Here is a 21,130-nt window from a genome sequence, read left to right as displayed (position 1 = left end):
TTGTCCCTTCAGCTCCGGGCCCACCGCGCAGCCACTTTCTGGAGGCACTTCCCGCCCACTGCGGGGCAGCCGCGCCCCCCCCCCCCCCCCAGGCGCGGACCCCGGCGAGGCCAGTGGCCAGGGCGGGGGGCGGGGCGTCGCGGCGCCGCCCCGGGGGCGGGGGGCGGGGCGGCTGGACGTCTAGGCGAGCGCGGGCGCGCGGCCGTCTCAGGTACGCGGACAAGATGGCGGCGGCAGCGGCGGACAGCGCGATGGAGGTGGTGCCGGCGCTGGCGGAGGAGGCCGCGCCCGACGCGGCGGGCCTCAGCTGCCTCGTCAACCTGCCGGGCGAGGTGCTGGAGTACATCCTGTGCAGCGGCTCGCTGACGGCCGCCGACGTGGGCCGCGTGTCCAGCACCTGCCGGCGGCTGCGCGAGCTGTGCCAGAGCAGCGGGAAGGTGTGGAAGGAGCAGTTCCGGGTGAGGTGAGCGCCCCGCGCCCGCGCCCGCTCCCCGCGCCCCGCGCCCCGAGCCCCCGCGCCGCCGCCTCCCGCCCGCCCTGCCCGGGCCCGGCACGCGGACGGACGGACGGGCCGACCCACCCCCGGCGCCCGCCCGAGCCCTTCCCGCGGGCCGCAGACAAAGGCCGCCCGGCCCGGCCCGAGGGTCCCCGCCGCGCGGACCCCGCGCCCGGGTTGCGCCTCGGGAGGCGCCCGGCGGCCGGGCCTCGGGAGAGGATGGCGGCGCCGGGATCGCGGCTCCGCGCGCCGCGCGCCTCTTTGTGCCCGCCCCGGTGCCAGCCTGTTTACGCCGACCCGGGGATGCGGGACCCGAACCGCCCGCGACGCCGCGGCGCAGCATCCCCATCCCCGGGGGCGCCCGCCCGGAGAGGGACCCGGCGGAAATCTGGCCCCGGCGCCCCCGCCGCGTGACCTTGGGGGGACCGACTTCAGTGTGGGGAGCTGCGCGGACCGACTTTGAGGGATGCCAGGTCGACCGACCTTTTTACGGTGGCTGGTGACCGAGACCGGAGGTGGAGGGGAAGGGAGGCTTCTCGCACGGCCGGCCCGTTGGAGCCCGCGGCAAGCGCGACCTGCCATTGTCATCCCGGGTGGTATTGTTGCCGCAGCTGCCCCCATTTTAGAGATGGGAGGTGGCGTGCAGGCGCTTGGCAATGCCAAGGTCACTCCGCCAGCCAGCGCCTGCGTGCCGGGGGCAGGTGTGCACGGGGTCCCTCCCCAGGCCCCCCGCCGACCGCTGGGCCCCACTGCTTGTCCTGCTGTCCAGGGCGGCCTTTGGTTCGTGTCTGCCCTGCCTTCGAGTCTGTTGTGCAGAGGGGGTGTTTCTCTCCTTCTAGGTGGCCCTCCCTTATGAAACACTACAGCCCCACCGACTACGTCAATTGGCTGGAGGAGTATAAAGTTCGGCAGAAAGCTGGCTTAGAAGCCCGGAAGATTGTAGCCTCCTTCTCCAAGAGGTTCTTTTCAGAGCACGTAAGGATCTGCTCATGGCGCTCTGCGCCTGTGCCTGGATTGGGTGTCTGTGTCCGTAGGCATTAGCTCATCCGGCTCTCTTTGCTGTCTCCCTCTTCAGTGCTCTCACAATCCCTTCCTCACTCAGATGGCTGCAGGACTCATTGTGTCCTTTTCCTCCCATCCAGCTACATGAAGCCATTTGTCCCCGCCAGCTTTACTTTTCTAAAGCCAGAGAGAGTGGGGGAGGGGGAGCGAGGGCCCCACAGCACAATGTAGAGGGCATCCAGATCAGCATTATTTCCCTTCAAGTGGGTTAAACCTGATTTTTTTTTTTTTTTTGGCAAGCTCCATGTGATTTGTGAGGTCATCAATGATTGAACACCACAAATTTCCCCCCGTTGTTTTCCCAGAAGGGTTGACGGAATTAATATGGTTCTCTCTGGCTTTGCAGGTTCCAACCAGTAGTGAACTGCATTATTTGTTAAGGTAACAGAGGAGTGAAAGCTACCCGTAAATCAGAAGTATTGCTCCCTCAACTAAATTGTCTTGCATTCATCATTATCCCCCCAACAGTTTTAAGTTGCTGAGATGCATGGTTGTTTGTTTGTTTCTCATTCCAAAAAGCGTTAGAGAGAAGTTTCTGTATCAGGTCCTGAGTCTTAACTTTTTGTAACTCTGGAAAGTAGTCTACTTTCATCTTAAACTTGTTTCTGATGGGGGGGTGGGGGTGCTAAGTGTAGCCATAGAACCGATCTGATTACTTTTACTCTCCTGGTTGGTAGTGAAGATTAATTCTAGTTTTCTAATTTCAATTACTGTTAGTTAATGGAGTTCATACATTTAAAAATGTTTGCAAAGGCTTTTCAAGTTTTGAAAGGGGAGAGTTGAACTTTGGACAGGTTGAACCTTTCCCTGGTAGAGAATGGAAGTAGATACTCCCTAATGTAATTCATTTTTAGAAATAAATGCTGACATAAGAATGGACAAAATTTATGTTCTGTTCTGCATAAGTCATACCCTATCGAAAACCATCCGTAATCACAAATTTTCAATGCCATTTTAAATGTTCAGATTTTGGTGCCAGCTATGTTTGATACACTAAGGTCAGGGCTACTAGTTTGCAACCTCTCCTAGTCCAGCTGGTTTTGTATATATTATCAACAGCCTGTGCCTTTGTCAAATAATGATGAATTGGTGTGTTTTTTCCTTAGCTGGCCTCCCTCTTTCCCTGTACTACTGGTTAATTAGAAGTATGTCAAGGACCTGAACATAGCAGGAGTGTACTTAAGATTCATCTGTGGGTGGGTGATTACTTTGGCTTGGGACCCTTGTATTCCTGTGTCTCAGCATTCACACTGGTTGATGTGAAATTTTCTGTTTATTATTTCAAAACTGAGGGAATCTAAAGTCTCACTGGTACCATAACCTCAGTCAACAGAGGAGAAAACATGCCCAGTCCCTTTAGTGAGATGCCCAAAGCGCCTAGACAGATCTCTCTGATCCTCCCCTCCTAGTTGAGTACCGTGTAGACTGAGTGAAATTAGGAAATTACTGTGAATTAGGAAATCGTGCCTTTCTAGTTCTTATTTGAGTTATTTTTCTGCACATAAGAGAAGGACTTTGAATTACCAGTTTCAGAAATTTCAGTCTGTGAAAATACAATTAATTTACAACTAACAACAAGATTTAAACAGATTATTGTTACTTTGCATGTTGCTTTCCATCCATGGTGGGTGGTCAGGATTCTTTTGTACGCTGATCACCACCTCTGTGGAAACGAGCATCCTTGCAACTTGGATTTGTGTATGAGAATGACAGTGGCATTCTTAACGTGTTACTGAAGCCCATTTCTGTGTGTCTTCTTCATAGGTCCCTTGTAATGGTTTTAGTGACATTGAGAATCTTGAGGGACCAGAGATATTTTTTGAGGATGAACTGGTGTGTATCCTAAATATGGAAGGAAGGTAAGTCATAGTTTTAGCTGGGATTGTTTTCCATTTGTTAGTTTTAATAATATCCCCCAGAATTAATTGCTATAATTTTTTGTAAAGACTTGTTTATTTATGCATATAAGGGCCGGGGTGCAGGCCAGAGGTGCGGGAGCTGGGGGGTGGAGGGGAGGTGGTGAGAGGATTCACCAGAGACAGAGTGGGGAACAGAACAGGCAGATCCACTTAAATACACTGCTGAAGGGAGCAGCGGGCAAGACAGGAGAGGTCTGCTGCGCCATGTGGGTCAGCTCCCTGGCCGGGGATTGAACTCTTGCTGCAGTAGTAGCTGCCGATTGCTTCATAGTGCTGACACTTAACCCCTTGCGCCACCAGGGTGGCCCCCTGAGAAAGATTTTCTAAAAGTTCTACATACATTTACTAGTGATGTTAGATAAGAATGCTAGATGAACTTTTCAAAGAGAGATTGTTATGAAATACCTCACAAACAAGTTGTAAGATATTCTTGTTTTAAGGGGGTTAGGAGAGGGAAATATCTATCAGTGGAACAACTGTAGGGAAGAGGTAAAATGTTTCTCTATTCTAAGCCTTGGATGAGTTCAGATGCAGAGGTCATTTTTCCGTTTCTATTTTGGTTTATCTATAAATGAATTGAAGTATGATCTAAGAGTCAGTATTGTGCAGTCTTAAAAATAACAGCTGACCTGTCATTTACATATATAGGTATATACTTTTAACTTTAAATGTAATGTCACGTATACTGAGTTTATTGGCTTTGGTTTGTTTTTTGCAGATATTTTGTTTACACTGTTTCTTCTTCCCTACCCCCACCCCTGTAATTAGTGATAGATATTCTTCCATAATAATATGCAATGATAGTGTATGGTGATGGAGGAAGATCATTATTTCACAAAACGTTGAACATAAATAGGTACTTTTCTGTATCTTTTTCCCACACTCAACCATGGTCAACGTTACCTTACGGAGGTCTGTCTTAATCAATCACAAAAAGTCAGATTCGTTGTTGTCAGTGGTTGCATATTTATTTATCCATCTACCACTGGTGGATAACCAGTTTTTTCTCCACTCTGTTACTGTGAAGGGTAATGTTTCTTTTTTTTATTAAAATTTTTTAATTTCACATTATAAAGTAAGTTTCAGCTGTTCATTGTTGAGAGGGTAATTTTTCTAGTGGTTTTATTTCTAAGTTATAGCTTCCAAGGAATGGGTTTCCTAGGTCAGATAGAATGTCACCCAAAAACATGTAAATAAGAGATAACATGACCATGAATTGAAAGACTTATAGTCATAAAAATAATCAGTTTGTCTAAGTTTTTTTTTTTTTTAAAGATTTATTTATTTATTTATACAAGCACTGGTACAGTCAGAAGCGTGGGAGGGTGAGAGAATGAGCCAGAGCCAGAGCAGAGAGCAGAGCAGGCAGAGTGACGAAATGCACTGCGGAGGGGAGCAGCGGGAGGCAGGAGAGGTCTGCGCGCCATGTGGGACCCTTGCCTGGTGGCTCGGGATCGAACCGGCGCTGCAGAGGCTGCGGGCAGCTTCACAACCCAGTGCTCAAACGCTGCACCACCAGGGAGGCCCAGTTTGTCTACAATTAATGAATAAAAGTAGTGCTACTCCAGTCAGGGTACAAAGAGGTTCAGGAGAGAAGAGTTGTGTATGTTTTAATTGGGTGATACTGCTATAAAATATATGTAGAAGAATAAATTCACAGCAAGAGCCAAAAGAAAACCATTTTAAAGTAATTGTAATGGGAAATTTGCATCATTGGACAAAAGAGCATTATAAAGCTACTGATAATAAACACAATACAATATTTTTAAATAAAAGTAGATAAAAACATTAGAAGCAAATGATAATTCAGAAACATTTCCCAGCCACAGAAAATAATATATTTAAACTTGGGAGGGGGGAAATGAATGAATAATTTAATGAATGATACTGGATATAACTAAATATCCATCTGAAATAAAAACTTTCACTATATACAAAAATTAAGTTCCAAAAGTCCAAAAATATCACAGTGAAAACCCCTCAAGGAAACAGGAGACTTCATGTACAATCTAGGAGGTCTTTATGATCCAAGGTTGATAATGCAGAAGCATAAAAGAATATGGACAAAATGCTTTTGCATTTTGCATTTCATTTGCAATGAAAAGTGGTATTCTGTATGACGGAAGAAACCAGAAACAAGAGTCAAAAGAATTCTTAAATTTCTGAGAAGGAATTGTAACGTGTGGAAAGGATAGGAGAATAATAATAAAACAACACCAAGTGACTGACAATCATGTAAATATACCTTGAACACTGTTCAATGCCATGTTAAATAACAGTGAAATACTGAGTTTTTGTTTCCCGTTTATCGGGCAGAAAAGACTGAATAAGCACAGCCAATAAAAGTTTGCTGTTGTTTTAGAAATTCATAAGTATGTTTTCCCTTGACTTGAAACATATATTTTGAGCCTAAAACAGGGTTGTTTTTAAGTAAAAAGGAATGTTCTTACTTTTGTAAACATTTTGGGGTGCCCATTTTCATGAACAACCCTGTTTGTATTAATTTCTGACAAATGCTTGTTTTTGGATGTGGAAAGCATCAGAAGAAAGGTAGTTTCCATAAATGCTAAAATATCAGTCTCTCAATATGTGAAAACAGTTTGCCTTTATGGTGTTCTGTGTGGTCTTTCAAAAGGGTACATCCTTGAACACAGATTTGAAGTGATATATTGAAAGGGTATATACCATACTTAAGAAAATTGACCAAAACATACAGCTTAAGTGATGTGAACCTGTATATCCCTAGATCATTTACAGTGTTATAAATCAGTGGTACCTTGGTAAAAAATATAAAATTTTAACAAAGAAATAAAAAGTTGAAATAAGGGGTTAAAAAAGAAAATTGACCTGGAATGACCAACACCAAAATGTATTTCACTAAAACAGCTGAATTTCAAAGCCAGAAAAGTCCTTTGGGCATCCAAAAAATAAAAAATAAAAAGATGAAGTCAGTTAGTTATAAGGGAAAGAATATCAGAATATCATCAGACTTTTTAACAGCAATATGCCATGCTAGTGGAAAAAGTAATATATTTAAGAAACTCAAAAGGATCAGAAATGTCAACCAAGGATTTTTGTATCCAGCTAGACTGACTTCCAAGTATAAAGGCTGCATATAAATTCATTAACTTGAAAGAACTCTGACTTCTCAGCCTTTACTGAGAAATATGCTAGAAAATGAGCTTCAAACAACCAAAACAACTAGAGGCACTGACATAAGAATTAGTGGTGAACATTAAATATGTACTTATTTGCAGGATTGAATCCAAATGACAGTAGAATAGAAAGTGTTCTATATAATGGCGGTAAGCCCTGACCATGTAAGTAAAGTACAACTGTTTTAAAAAGTGAACAGAGAATGGGGAAGAACTTAAGCAAATTGCTAGCTGTTTTCAGTAATCATCAAGCTAATGACAATATTGGTCTTGTTACTTTGATACTGGTATGTGTGTATGAGAGATATGAAATAAAGCAAATGAGTAATTACATAACTGGAGAAGTACAATTCTCCTGGAACAAAAAAGATGAAAATATAAGAGGTAAAAGCTCTGTAGTTCTAAATTTGAATTAGATATGTCAGTACAAACTCAGGAAATATATTTAATTATATGTACGGGTGTGTGTGCACACATATATGAACTAAATTCTCTCTCTTCACTGAAAAGGTCTAGAAACAACCAACCTAGTAGAAATGATCACCTCTAGTATCCAGATTGTGATCTTGATGTACCATTTCCCCTCAAAAGAAACCAGAGTTTCTGGAGCAGTGGCTGATTCTAGGTCCTATGCAGGAAATGTAAAGGGTGAGCCTGGAGCATCTTGAAAGTCTAGAACCAGACAGCATGAAAAGTAGCAATATTTCCAGAAGTATTCAGGTGATGTGAAGAGGCTTCCATTGGCCAAAATTGGAACATCAGTGTGGATAACAACTAGAATGAAGTATATCAAATATGTGTAAATGAATTCATAATACTACTTAACAGTTTATTGTTCATCTTGGAGGATAGTAAGGACCCAGATTATTTTGAAAAATTATTAAAAAAATGAAAGAAATAACCACTTATTTTGCCTTATATACTATGCCATTGGGAAACCAAATATTAGATAAGGAGAAATACTCTTTATAGACATAGTCCAGCTAGTAAATGAAGAAGGGCTGGTTGATTAAAATATCACCACTCTGTAAACTCTAAGGAATTAATGGACATGGGCATTGAGTTAATGGCTTCTGATACTATAAATGAAACCGATTTGATCTCCTGATGGAAAAACTCACTACCACTTATGACATAGTCTTGCCAAATTAATGGTGTCTGAGTCTAATTAAGCCTTTACATCTAATTTACTGGACATTTGGAAGACAGAAGAACATGTTAAGCTATACTATACGGAAATAATCTACACATTCCAGACTATGGGAAACTAGACCAAACAACCAGGTTTCTTTAACAAATAAAATACAAGATGGAAAATAAGATGGAAGGGTATCCTACAGGTTAATAAACCTGAAGACTAATGGAGAATGTTTAGGTGGCAAAAAATACAGAAAAAAGCAAGGTGGTAAAGGTCATAGAGATATGGATTGGGGTATTATTGAGAGGGGAGTGGAGGGACCTCATGCTGGGGAGTCTACAAAGTTCTGTTTCATAACCTGAGTGGTGTACTTACAAGGGGTTTGCTTTTAATGATTCATCAAGCTTAAACTACTTTGTTTCATGTGAGTATCTAGATTGATGTATTTTACAACTCAGAGGTTAAAAAGTTGATAAAGTAAGCCTAACTCTGCTGATTTTCACTTACTACCTGAAGATTGTGGGGTCTTGTGGTTTTTTGTTTTGTTTTGTTTTGTTTTTTTTGTGGGACCCTCGCCGGCAGCCCGGGAACGAACCGGCGCTGCAGAGGCTGCGGGCAGCCTTACAGCCCAGCGCTCAACTTCTGCACCACCAGGGAAGGCCCGGGTCTTGTGTTTTTTAGTGAAGTCATGTAGTCTTCCTAATTCCCCTGACACCTGTGCATATTTGGGAGATCTGGTGACAAATTTTATTCACAGAGCAGTATTTATTGAGCATCTGCTGTATGCTATTCACTTCTGGGCACTGGGTATACACACCAAGACAACCAGGTTGACCTTTGTGAACAACACAAAAACCCTGTCTTTATGGAGCTTATTTTAGTGGGGAGAGGTGCTAAACAAAGTAAGAGATGTATATTACAGCGTGAGAACTGATATAGAAAAATACTAATCAGTTAAGAGGGTGAGGCAGTGGTGGAATGGTGGGGTGGAGGGGGAGGAGTTTTAAATAGGGGGTATGGGAGAATGTACTCAAAGGGACATTTGACTCAAAACCTGAAAGGAGGTGAGGGCACAGATTACAGATCTGTAGGGAAGGAATGTTCCCGTATGGAAAAACTGGGAGCGCCAAATGCCTACGTGAGCACCAGCGTGGCATGATGAAGGCACAGCGGGGAAGTCGTTTGGCTGATTACTGCAGTGGGCGAGAGTCTTAGGTCTTCATTTGAACTTGGGCGTTTACTTTGAGTAAGGTGGAAAACCACTGGAACATTTGGGACAGAGGACTTGTGCTTTGACCGCATGTTAACAAGTTATCAGCTGCTGGATGAGCATGGCAGGATTTGAAGCTGGAAGATGATGGTAGTGTGGATGATCTAGTGAGAAGTGTTCACATTTCTGATACATTGTAAAGATAGAATTTATCGCATTTGCAGATGGATTGAATGTGGCTTATGAAAAAAGCAAGGAATTGAGGATGACTGAATCCGAGGTTTTTGGCCTAATTGGCATGGTGGAGTTGCCTTTATCTCAGGTGGGGTGGACTCTAGGAAGAGCTGCTTTCAAAGTGGCATGAGAAATTGCAGTTGAATACGTAGGTCTGGAGTTCGGGGTGGGGAGTTTGTTCTGAAAAATAAATTGGGGGTTGTCAGACCGGAGGAGATCCCCATGGCAGTGAAAGTAGAATGAAAAGTAGCAACCCAGGGCCTGAGTTCCCTGTGGCAGCTGCCAGGGGGTCAGCAAAGGATGCCAAAGGCCTCACTCCTGTCTCCTGAGACCCAGCTTCTCTACCTTTTCGTGTTTCTCTTTTATTTCCTTGTAATTGTCAAGCCAGCCAGAACTGTTTCTTCAATTTCAGCTTAACTAATTTAGTCTTCTGTGACAAATGTGAAGTCCTGAATTGTGTGATTTGCTTCCATGGAAATGAGGAGTTTATGGTTATGAACCTACTATATTTTTCTTGTTAAGTAGACTCTTTACATGGTATGATTAGTGTGAGGTAAAAAATAGATAATTGAAAGTTCTAGTGTCTTAATTCTTACTGACTTACTGTTTTTTGTTTTTTTCCAGAAAAGCTTTGACCTGGAAATACTATGCAAAAAAAATTCTTTACTATCTGCGACAACAGAAAATTTTAAATAATCTTAAAGCTTTTCTTCAGCAGCCTGATGACTATGAATCATATCTTGAAGGTGAGACTTGAACAACAGTATTTCCATAGGGAACTCAGGTGGCTTAATGACAGTGATGGAAACTGCCTGATGGAAAAGTAAACAATGCCGCCTGGGCTCCTGGAGGTTGGATTATATGGTCTGATTAATTAGTAGTAAAACCGTTGAATTTAGAACTAAAGATTTTGTCAAAATCTTTAGCAGTTAGCAGAAACGGCCATGTTTTCTAAAGATGTACCATCCCTTCGAAGGATGATATTTCAGCTAATAAGGTTAATTTTCTGTTTATTACAAGCTTTGAAGAGTCATTTCCAAATCAGAAATCCATTTTTCCAGTTTTGTGTCCATGCGACATTGAGCACATCCCTTGACCTTGCTGTAGTTCAACGAGGACAAAGTGTTCCTGCGCAGCAGCGAGTCTGGCTCATCCATAATGAGATGTGAGGAGGGGGAGGTGGAGTGGACAGGCAAGATGAAGGGGACAGCTTCTTGTTTTTATTAAGTTGATCAGGAACAAAATGTAACTTTTTTTAAAAACGATTTTAAATTCCCAGCATATTACACAAACCCCATAAATTATAGTTATGACATACAGATAGGACTGTCTGTCATTTTCAGTCACTGCTCCCAGTGATTTACCCAATTTATTGATTTCCTCCCATTGTTTCTCATAGTCATGCCTCCATTCTGTTACCACCTCTCCCAGCAGCAGCCTTCGACGTAATACTTGCTGTGGTCAGCATCACCCCACTTACTCTCAAGTTAACCAATGTACCAGTGCCAGCCTTTTCACTACCAGCTGCACTGTGGCCAGCTGGTTTCCATTTTCAGTTACATCTCTGCCTACTTTTCAGTGCCTCCACAATCCCGTCTTACCCTGCCAACTCCGCCCTTTCCATGTTACTCTCCAAAATGTCCAGTTTTCTCCAGCCAGGCCATTATTCTCACTGGAACCCTTCAGATAACCCTTCAGATAACACCTGCCCTCGTTCTTAGTATCTTTTTTCCTCCGAATTCTCTCAATCCTACTTAGCCTTCAGAGTTCAGTTCAAGTGTCACTTCCATTAAGTTTCTCAGACGATTGCAACACCTGCAGGCTTTGACGGCCGCAGCAACAGTATAGTGTACTCGTGTTGTATCGTTCTGTCCTGTGTGGACCACGTGTTTCTCAACTAGTCACTAAGTTCTCGCCTCCTGTTACCATCTCTGTATACCTCACAGTGCCTACTGCAGATTCTTGTCGATTGTATGAAAGTCATATATCATCCAAAAGGAAATGAAAAATCTGTTTTAAAAACAGTTCGCTAAGGGCCTCCCCTGGTGGCGTAGTGGTTGAGCGCTGGGCTGCGAAGCTGCCCGCAGCCTCTGCACTACTGGTTCGATCCCCGGTCGCCGGGAGAGGGTCCCACATGGGCCACAGACCTCTCCTGTCGCTCCCACTGCTCCCCTCAGCAGTGCATTTCCATCATTCTGCCTGTTCTGTTCTGCTCTGGCTCTGGTGAATTCTCTCACCCTCCCACGTGTTTGACTGTACCCAGTGCTTGTATAAATAAATAAATACAATCTTTAAAAAAAAAAAAAAACAGTTAACTAATGTAAAATACCCTCACCATCCTGGAATTTTCTCATATGCTTACTGGAGTTAAAAGTCATCCTATCTTTTGTTAAGAATACTTTGATAAGGGCCTCCCCAGTGGCGCAGCGGGTTGAGCGCCGCGCTGTGACGCTTTCCACAGCCTCCGCAGTGCAGGTTCGATTCTGGGTCGGCCAGAGAGAAACCCACATGGCACAGCAGACCTCTCCTGTCTCGCCCGCTGCGCCCCTCAGCACTGTCTTTGGTCCATCTGCCTGCTCTGCTCCCTGCTTTGTCTCTGGTGAATTCTCTCACCCTCCCACGCCTCTGACCTGTACCCCAGTTCTTGTATAAATAAATAAATCTTTTTTTAAAAAGAATACTTTGATAAGCTTTATTTTCTGTAGCCAATTTATGAAAAATAATACTCCTGTTTTCTCTTCCAAATATAAAGTAGTCCTATTTTTTCACCTCACCCCTCTAAATATTATAGGCATTGGAAACTATTGAATTTTTTTAAATTGTTGAGTGAATGGAACTTGGTTCCAGGGTTTTGCTCTTTCGCAATGACTAGATTAATCTAGATTAATTATGGACAGTGCTCAGAAATCTGTGGATCAAATCATAGCTTCATACTTATCATCCTTGAAATAGTTCCTCTTGTCATTGATGAGATAAAGGAAGATGAAATGAACTTTAGAGAACTGCAGCATAAATTCCTTCAGCCTACAGGTGGGAAACTCAGGCCAAAGGAGCCCAGGAGCCAGTCCCTGGCTGGCAAAACTGGGACTGGGATCCAGGTCTCTTAATACCTTTTTGCTGCTGTCAGTTCTTGTGGTGTGGATCAAGTGCCTGAGCTGGTTTGAGACCTCCTGGATTTAAAAAGCCTGCAACTTCCCGAGTCAAAATGTCCTATGAATACATGACCCAGGCAGCCTTTTGGTCTCTGGTTAACCAATCACCTAAAGCAATGAAGAGCAGTGATTTTCAAGAGACACTGTCTCCAGTGTGCTTTGTAAAGCTTTTTAGTTGCAGGTTCCCTGAGTATAACCATTTCTCTGATTTGGAAGTATAATTACCTCCAAAGGTGGTTATCTCCACTTAAAAACGTATCTCCATTTACTGGTTCACCTTTGAAAAGTGTACTTTCTTGAAATGGCATATCTGTGCTTGAGGGCATTCAGCTTTTTTTTTTTTTTTTTTTTTTTAGTAAAGGAACATCTTATGCTACTGAGTTTTGGAGTTGTTAGATTTTGAGTTACATGAGAATTAGGGGAAGAGCTATCATGAAAAGATCTCCTTTATAGCATTTATTTCTCTTTTTAATGGAATTTAGGAATATGCCTTTGTCACAGTTTTCTGAGTCTGCGACCTTTCAGAGAGGTTATATTAGAAATAATAATAAAAATAGTGAGATGTAAGCTCCTTTGTTGCAAAATTATGTGTTGCACCTTCTCAGTCTAGTAACAGGAAGGCCTGACATGCAAGATAGGAAGCTAATCTGGAGGAATGAAATAAAGCACTATGTCCCCACATTTCTGTGAAGGACAGCTGTAAGGGTAAAAGTAAGAATTTATTAAGTAATTTTACATTCATTTTCAGGTGCGGTATATATTGACCAATACTGCAATCCTCTCTCTGACATCAGCCTCAAGGACATCCAGGCCCAGATTGACAGCATCGTGGAGCTGGTTTGCAAAACCCTCCGGGGCATAAACAGTCGCCACCCCAGCTTGGCCTTCAAGGCAGGTGTGGAAATGCTCTGAATTCAACTATATTTGTAAAAGAAAACCTAGAGGAATTAGTTAATTTGAGAAATTCTGCAGTGTGTTCCCAATATGATACACACACACACAAACACACTCACACACACACACAATTAATGACATAACATGTTTGCTGGGATAATGTAAAAGACTTGAAATTTGTACTTTCCTCTCCACCCTGGATTGGCAGTACCTGAGAGGTATTGATGGGATGGTGCCAATGTCTCTGTGTTATGGGTTGTTTATGCTACTCATCACAGCCTTATTTGTGCTTGTGTCCTCAGAGTAGATCTCTGTGTTTCAGGTGAATCCTCCATGATAATGGAAATAGAACTCCAGAGCCAGGTGCTGGATGCCATGAACTATGTCCTTTATGACCAACTGAAATTTAAGGGGAATCGAATGGATTACTACAATGCCCTAAACTTATACATGCATCAGGTCAGTGTGGCTGTATTAAAACAAATACATATTTATATACATGCACATAATCTTAAGCTCATCTTTGTAGATTCTAAATATTTTTAGGACAAGTACAATGCCTTTTTTCATGTCAGTCCCCAGTGAAATTCATTTTTGCCTATATTATAAGGATATTTTGGTGGATTTTATGTATTTCATTATAGTGTATGATCTATATACAAACCCTTGAGATGAATTCCTGGCTATAGGTGTGTATTTCTGGGACTTAGTTTTGCCTGTTTGTGCGTTATCAACACTAAGTTGTGAAACTCATCAGGTCTTTGTTTTTGCATTGGCCTCTAGGAAGTTGGAGGAAGTTTTGGCCAGTGGCATCGCTGATACTTCATTTTTGTTTCCTGCCTGGCTCCATTTCCATTTCTATCTATTGCTCTCTAATCTGCTTGTGTTTTCTTTTGTCATCTTACATACCTTCCTTGAAATGGCCTTAAATTGTTTCTGGAAGGAGGAGATGTAAATCATGGGTGAGCAAAATCTCTATGAAAAGCCAGTCAATATGTATTTTGGGCTCTGCAGGCTGTGTCTTCTTTCCTCTGGCTCAGTTCTGTCATTGTAGTATGAAAGGACACACAGACAATACAGAAAGAAATGATTGGCTGTATTTCAGTAAAGCTATGTATGTGAATATGGAAATACGAATTTCATGTCATTTCCGTGTGTCAAGAAATAGTACCCATTTAATTATTTTGAACATTAAAAAAACAAAACTTCTTATGCAGGCCATTCAGAAACAGGTGGCAGACTAGCTTTGGCCCGAGGATGGTAGTTTGCCAATATCTGATCTAAACAAAGTATTTATTTTTCCGCTATGTCTCAAAACCTAGCATCGAGCTATGCACAGTAGATACATAATGAGTGTGAAAGGAATGAGAAGGTGTGGTTCATCTCTGTGAAACTAAAGGATTTTTCTTCTCTAGGTTTTGATCCGCAGAACAGGAATCCCAATCAGCATGTCTCTGCTCTACTTGACAATTGCCCGGCAGTTGGGGGTCCCATTGGAACCAGTCAACTTCCCAAGTCACTTCTTATTGAGGTGGTGCCAAGGCGCAGAAGGGTGAGCCATCTATTCCATGTGATTGTCCTGAGGTTCATTCAGAGGTTGACAAAAGAGTATGGGTGGTGGTGGAGCTGTCTTGTTTTTTTTTTTTTGGTTTTTTTTTTTTCTTTATCAATGAGGATATTTCAGTTGTGATACTCCACCCTATATAAGACATTATCAGGGGAGACCAGGGAAAGGACACTGGGTCTTTATGTATTATTTCTTTTTTTTTTTTAAGATTTATTTATACAAGCACTGGGTACAGTCAGAAACGCGGGAGAGTGAGAGAATCCACCAGAGCCAGAGTAGGGAGCAGAGCAGGCAGACTGATGAAGTACACTGCTGAGGGGAGCAGCGGGCATGGCTGGAGAGGTCTGTGCACCATGTAGGACCCTCGCCCGGCAGCTGGGGATCGAACCGGTGCTGCAGAGGCTGCGGGCAGCTTTGCAACCCAGCGGGGAGCAGAGCAGGCAAGAACCGAAGCACACTGCTGAGGGGAGCAGGAGGCGGCAGAAGAGGTCAGCACGCCATGCGGGACCCTCCTCCGGTGGCCAGGGAGCAGCCGGGGATCGAACCGGCACCGCAGAGGCTACAGGCAGCTTCGCAACCCAGCGCTCAACCGCTGCGCCACCGGGGAGGCCCCTATGTATTATTTCTTAACAACTACGTGTGAATCTATAATTATCTCAAAGTAAGTTTAATTTATTAGGACTAGGACTTCAAGGTCTTATTTGGATCTTGAAGTCCCTTTGTTCCAAAGCATGTCAGATCAAAGAGTTTGTAAAGAAACTCTTAGGTTGCAGTCTTCCATAAAAATCTCCCCCTCGTTCCCCTCACAAGGGGTGGAGCAGGGAGGAGGAGAGAACAGGGCAGCCAAGTAGTTCGTGGGCAAAGTGAGTATTTGAGTTCTCATCATCGGTGGTGCTCCCGGTGACTGAAGTGTATTTTGTAGACAAGGTCATGAGTTCTGTTTTGTTCCTTTTAAACCAGGTGTTCTATTGAACATAACCCCGTTTCAGCTAACTGAGAGAAGTAGTTCATCAAATAGGTAGCAGTAGCGTCTTGCCAAATAGGCCATTTAGGGGGCAAAAAACCAAGTTATTTTATTAAATTCTGTTCTTCTTTGAAACTGCTTCCTTGTGGCAGCTGTGGAAGTGAGCGTTTTAACAGAAATTACCTAAACTTTGAAGTCAAACCTTGTCTCCTCTGAGTCTCAGTTTCTGAGTCTCAGTTTCTTCCGCTGGCATGGGGCTAAAGGTTTTCATAAAGTGTTTTGGAGGATTATAGGAGATGATCCCGTTTTGCACACCTTGTAGAATTTCTGATGCATATATAGAAAAATATGTAACTTATCTCAATATTTCTATCTCCAAATTTAAGAAAACACACGTAGTTGGAGCTTACAGTCAGTATATTCTTCCTTAGCTCTTTCTCCTTTCCTCTCCAGACATGACTTCTGGTTAGTTTGAAAGTATTTGTTGTTTCCATGCAAATTTTTATGGTTCATAATAACAAATATTTTTTTCTTTAAATAATGTGATAGTCTTCTCTTGTTTTCCAAATATGACTGTTCCTAAATACATATTAGACAGTTTGTTTTTTGGATAAGCAGGCATCCATTTTCCATTCAAATGGGAAGAGTTATTTTTTAGCTCTCACTAACCCAAGGTTAGCAGTATCATCATTTTTCCTTTTTAGGCTGCACTGAACATATACTACAATGCAAATGAACAATGAAGTAATTTGTTAGCTCCCTAGGTACCTGGCAAAAGCAAACATTTAGACCCAGTGAGGGCTCAGCCCACGGGGAGATCATGGGAAAGGGCTCAGCTCCTTAACCAGCAACCTCCATGTCTGACCTTAAGTCCTCGGTCTCTCTGTGCCTACACTGAGGCCATACGCTCTTCTTCATTGTAACTTTATAATTCGTCCTGATATTTGGTAGGGTGGGCTAGGGATGCCCCGGAGATCTTCAAAATTGCTTTGGCTGTTAGCCTTTTGTTCTCCTTAACTTTAGAATAAAAGTTCATCAGACTCCATCAAAACCTAGTATGGATATTGGCTGGAACCAGCTTGCTTTGGACTGGAATCATAGATTTAATGTGAGGAAAACTGCCAGTGTTTCACTACGAGTCGTCCTGTCTGTAAATATGATATCTTCCTACACATTTAGGTCTTCTCAACTGTCCTTAAAAAGACGTTCAGTTTTCTTCATTGAACTGTTGTAACATTTTGTTAGATTTATTACTAGGTACCTTAAAGTGTTGTTGCTGTTATAAATGGGGATTTTTATTAAATTACATTTTCTATGTATTGATGATAAACAGGAATATGGTTGGTATTTATTAATTTATTTTTTAAGATTTATTTATTTTTTTATACAAGCACTGGGGTACAGGCCAGAGGCACGGGAGGGTGAGAGAATTCACCAGTGACAGAGCAGGGAGCAGAACAGGCAGAAGGACCATAATACAGTGCTGAGGGGAGCAGCAGGCGCAACAGGAGAGGTCTGCTTCACCATGTGGGAACCTCCCTGGCCGACCGGGAATCGAACCCACGCTGCAGAGGCTGCAGACAGCTTCTCACAGCGCTGTGCTCAACCCGCTATGCCACTGCGGAGACCCATGGTTGATATTTAAATATGGTTGTGATAACATCTTTGCGGAACAAGTTTTTAATACTGGTAATTTGTCAACTCTGGGCTTTTCTGTTAAAATAATCATATTGTCTATGAATTGTGACAATTTGATTCTTAGTGGCTCTTACATGTTTTGTTTCTCTTACTCTATGCTAGGTCTTCATGTGCAAAGTTTAATAAAGACAGTGATAGCAAACACCCTTACCTTGACTTTAAATGAAATACTTCTAAAAGTTTACCATCAGACGTGTTTGGGAGCTGTACTTTTCATTGGGATTGTCAAAACTGCCTTTAAATTCCTAGTTCACTAAAAGATTTATTAATAGTTATTAGGCATTATGTTTCCCCCCCCCCCAAAATTTCTGTTCTTTATCTACTGATAAGATAATGTGTTTTTTCTCTTTTAGTCTATATTTGCTGAAAGAAGGCTTTTTAAAAAAAATTGCACTCCTTTCATTCTTAGGCTACTTCTAACTTAATCATATGGACCTTTTAAATACATTAATATATTTGAATTGCTCACATTTTATTTAAGATTTTTGCCTGTAAATTTGTGTGTGGTTCTCCTAGGCTTATAAAAGAAGTTGAAGAGTATTTCTTTTTTCTAAAACATTTTAAAGTCTTACATCCTTGCTAAAGATGGGCTACTATATGACTCAAGGAAGAAATCTGACTTCACTTTTTTAGCAATCACAGAGAAAATTCCTTACATAGTTTGCAGTGGTTTTAACATCAAAGCAGAATTACTCAAGAAAACCTTGTAACTCTCCCTGAAACCAGCCTAATCCCTCAGGAGTCCTCACAGAGTGTGCTTGGTAATGTGCTGAGAACTTGTTTCCCTTGATCACTCTGCTCCATTGTAGGCCACCACCACATGTGAGAACCTGGCTCACAGGAGCAGTTTACAGGCAGAGCTGTGTGGTCCCGGCCAGGGACACATCTCTCTCTGATCTGGAGGAATTTCCAGCCTGAGACTGTGGGTGCACTTAGCAGGTCTGTGACCATCTGAGTAGGTGCAGAACCAAGGGCTATGTTTTCATAGTAAGGGGTGTCCTTAATTTCACTGTAACTTCAAGGGGCCCAGGATCTTCAGACATTACCTACCGCTAATCTGTGGAATTCAGTCATAACCATTCTTCTCTCCACTAAACTTCTGATAGAGATCCCTGGCAGTGAGTTTTAAGATTAATCTCCCTAAAAAGCAGTATCAAAGTGGCATTCTCTCAGTGCTGTTTCTTAAATATCAGTGTATTGCAGTTGGGTTTTTTTTTTTTAATTTATCTATGCATCTAAGAGCTGGGGTGTAGGTCAGAAGTGGCAGGGGGTGGGGGTGGTGGTGAGAGGATTCACCAGAGGCAGAGTGGGGAACAGAACAGGAGGATCTACTGAAATACACTGCTGAGATGAGGCCAGAGAGGTCTGCTGTGCCATATGTAGGTCAGCTCCCTGGCCAGGGATTGAACTTGTGCTGTTATGACTATGGATAGCTTTACAGTACTAAGACTTAACCCTTTGTGCCACCAGGGATGCCCTGTATTGCACTTTTAAGACAGCAGGGCATGACCCTTTCAGGGTGAGGTTTTTAAACTTTGCCCAAGGCCTTGATATTTTAAGTGGAATGCTACTGTGCTAACATTGAGTCTCTGAGCTACTTTTCCAGAGAATTTTAAGTATCAGTATTATTCTTTGCCTTACTGGGCTCTCATCTGAGATTCACCTAATTCCCTGTGCTCTTTGGCTAGGGCGACCCTGGACATCTTTGACTACATCTACATAGATGCTTTTGGAAAAGGCAAGCAGCTGACGGTGAAAGAGTGTGAATACTTGATCGGCCAGCATGTGACCGCAGCATTGTACGGAGTGGTCAATGTAAAGAAGGTGTTACAACGAATGGTGGGAAACCTTTTAAGCCTGGGAAAGCGGTAAGGTTTTCTTTGTTGTCCACTGCTTCTGCCTTTGGAGGGTCGAATTCCCTTATGGAGATTATATTTGAGCTTTCCTATGATCCAGCGAAGCACTGACTGCTGTGTGGTGCAGTTGGGGTGTCTTCAGCTAACTCCCTATCTCATAAACTGTTTCCCATGACATAATGTAATCCAGATTTAAAATGCTAGTGACTTTTAGAGATCTTTGCATTGGATTTGGGCAAGTTCTCTTTGTAAAAACTGAAAGTATTCTTCAGTAAAAAGAGTGCTTCAGACTAGCAAAGATCTCTTGGGAGCAGGATGTTCTCATGTCCACATGATTTGTCACCTCTTAATTTATAGCTTTCCATCCCTTAAAGCAAACGAAAGTAAAACCATCTAGCTTCTGAGTTCAAGGAAATTTACAGAGAAAATAGAAGGTTCTACATTGTTGTAATAGTTTTCTGCATAATGGCAGGATTATTTCTTGAATAGACCTAATTATTTTTTAGGGCTGTTTTGGGTCCACCACAAAATTGAACAGAGAGTACAGAGAGTTCCCCTGTGTCCCCTGCTCCCCCACAATGCACAGCCGCCCCCACCGTCAGTGTCCTGCTCCAGAGGGAGGCATTTGTTACAGTCAAGTACACATGGACACATTGTCACCCAGAGCCCTTATTAACATTCAGGGTCCCTCTTGCTGTTGTACATTCTGTGGGTTTGAACAAATATGTAAAGAGGTATCCACCATTACATCATATAGAATCGTTTTAATAATGTATGATGTTACTGATGTGACCTACGTAGTGACAGTGCTTATGATTTTAATTTAATGCTCACCACCAAAGTGGTGGCAACAAAGTTTAAATCTGTGTTTTTGTTTAATAAAAAGCATCATAACCATTTGCTGAATAGAAGAATAGCAGATTCAGAAAACACGTGCAATTTGTGTTGCTCATTTTTAAAACCTGGGGCTTGAAAAAGAAGCAACAGATAAGACTGAGATTTTGTTTTGCTGCTAGGGAAGGCATTGACCAGTCGTACCAGCTGCTGCGAGACTCCCTGGATCTGTATCTGGCCATGTACCCGGACCAGGTGCAGCTTCTCCTCCTCCAAGCCAGGCTTTACTTCCACCTGGGAATCTGGCCAGAGAAGGTAATTATTTTACTTTGATGCTTTTCACTTGCCTTAGAGAGGGAACTGCTAGCTTAAAAGGCGGCTCTTACAAGTTTATCCTGTATTAACACGAGGGATAAACACAAACTTACTCACATTCCCCCAATCTTGGCTTATCAGTTTTTTGGTCTCCTTTTATCCTCATAAAAATTGGTTATACTGCCAGGAGTTGCCTGTTCTCCTGTTGGTTAGTTTCTTAAGCACCCAGAATTACAGGCGTCTCCCCCATCACGCACCCACTGGTGCCCCAGAGATGTGTCTGGGCCACGTCACTGGGATGCAGCAAGGGGAAGCAGAACATGACCTTGTATAAACACCCATTTGACACAGGACAAGTAAATCTTCAGTGTGTTCAAGTCCAGCTGGACTAGTTATGGACTGGTTATGTCTTTGAAAACTGTTGCATTTTGATAATGTTTCTTTTGAATTTCTCAGTTTCATAATAGCCCCCTCTGGGCTGCAGCAGGCATTGGTAGAAGACCATAGTGTTTGCAGTCAGAACTGCTTTCAGCAAGCTGTGGGTATAACAGATGTGTGAGGCCACGGGTGTGAGACAGTGCAGCCACATCCGTCACACCCTTCTGTCCTGGGGAAATATGTTGATCATTCATTTTG

At 42.8% G+C, this 21,130-nt stretch overlaps 1 protein-coding gene across 2 annotated transcripts in view; it reads left to right on the top strand.

Annotated features, from left to right (window-relative positions):
- Window positions 1–224: 224 nt before the first annotated feature.
- The window catches only part of FBXO21 (F-box protein 21), a gene marked incomplete at its 5' end in the record, with an annotated part of 36,208 nt that continues 15,302 nt past the window's right edge, over window positions 225–21,130 (top strand). For both annotated transcript variants that reach the window (XM_084253017.1, XM_084253016.1), the window contains 9 exons: window positions 225–463; window positions 1,336–1,471; window positions 3,323–3,417; window positions 9,839–9,960; window positions 13,115–13,261; window positions 13,583–13,719; window positions 14,676–14,812; window positions 19,178–19,357; window positions 20,362–20,494. In XM_084253017.1, the coding sequence (XP_084109143.1) occupies window positions 225–463; window positions 1,336–1,471; window positions 3,323–3,417; window positions 9,839–9,960; window positions 13,115–13,261; window positions 13,583–13,719; window positions 14,676–14,812; window positions 19,178–19,357; window positions 20,362–20,494 (1,326 nt within the window). The remainder of the gene's footprint in view (window positions 464–1,335; window positions 1,472–3,322; window positions 3,418–9,838; window positions 9,961–13,114; window positions 13,262–13,582; window positions 13,720–14,675; window positions 14,813–19,177; window positions 19,358–20,361; window positions 20,495–21,130) is intronic.

The sequence above is a fragment of the Talpa europaea genome (assembly GCF_964194135.1).
Source record: "Talpa europaea genome assembly, chromosome: 14".
Lineage (NCBI taxonomy): Eukaryota > Metazoa > Chordata > Mammalia > Eulipotyphla > Talpidae > Talpa > Talpa europaea.
This window is presented reverse-complemented; position numbering and strand designations above follow the sequence as displayed.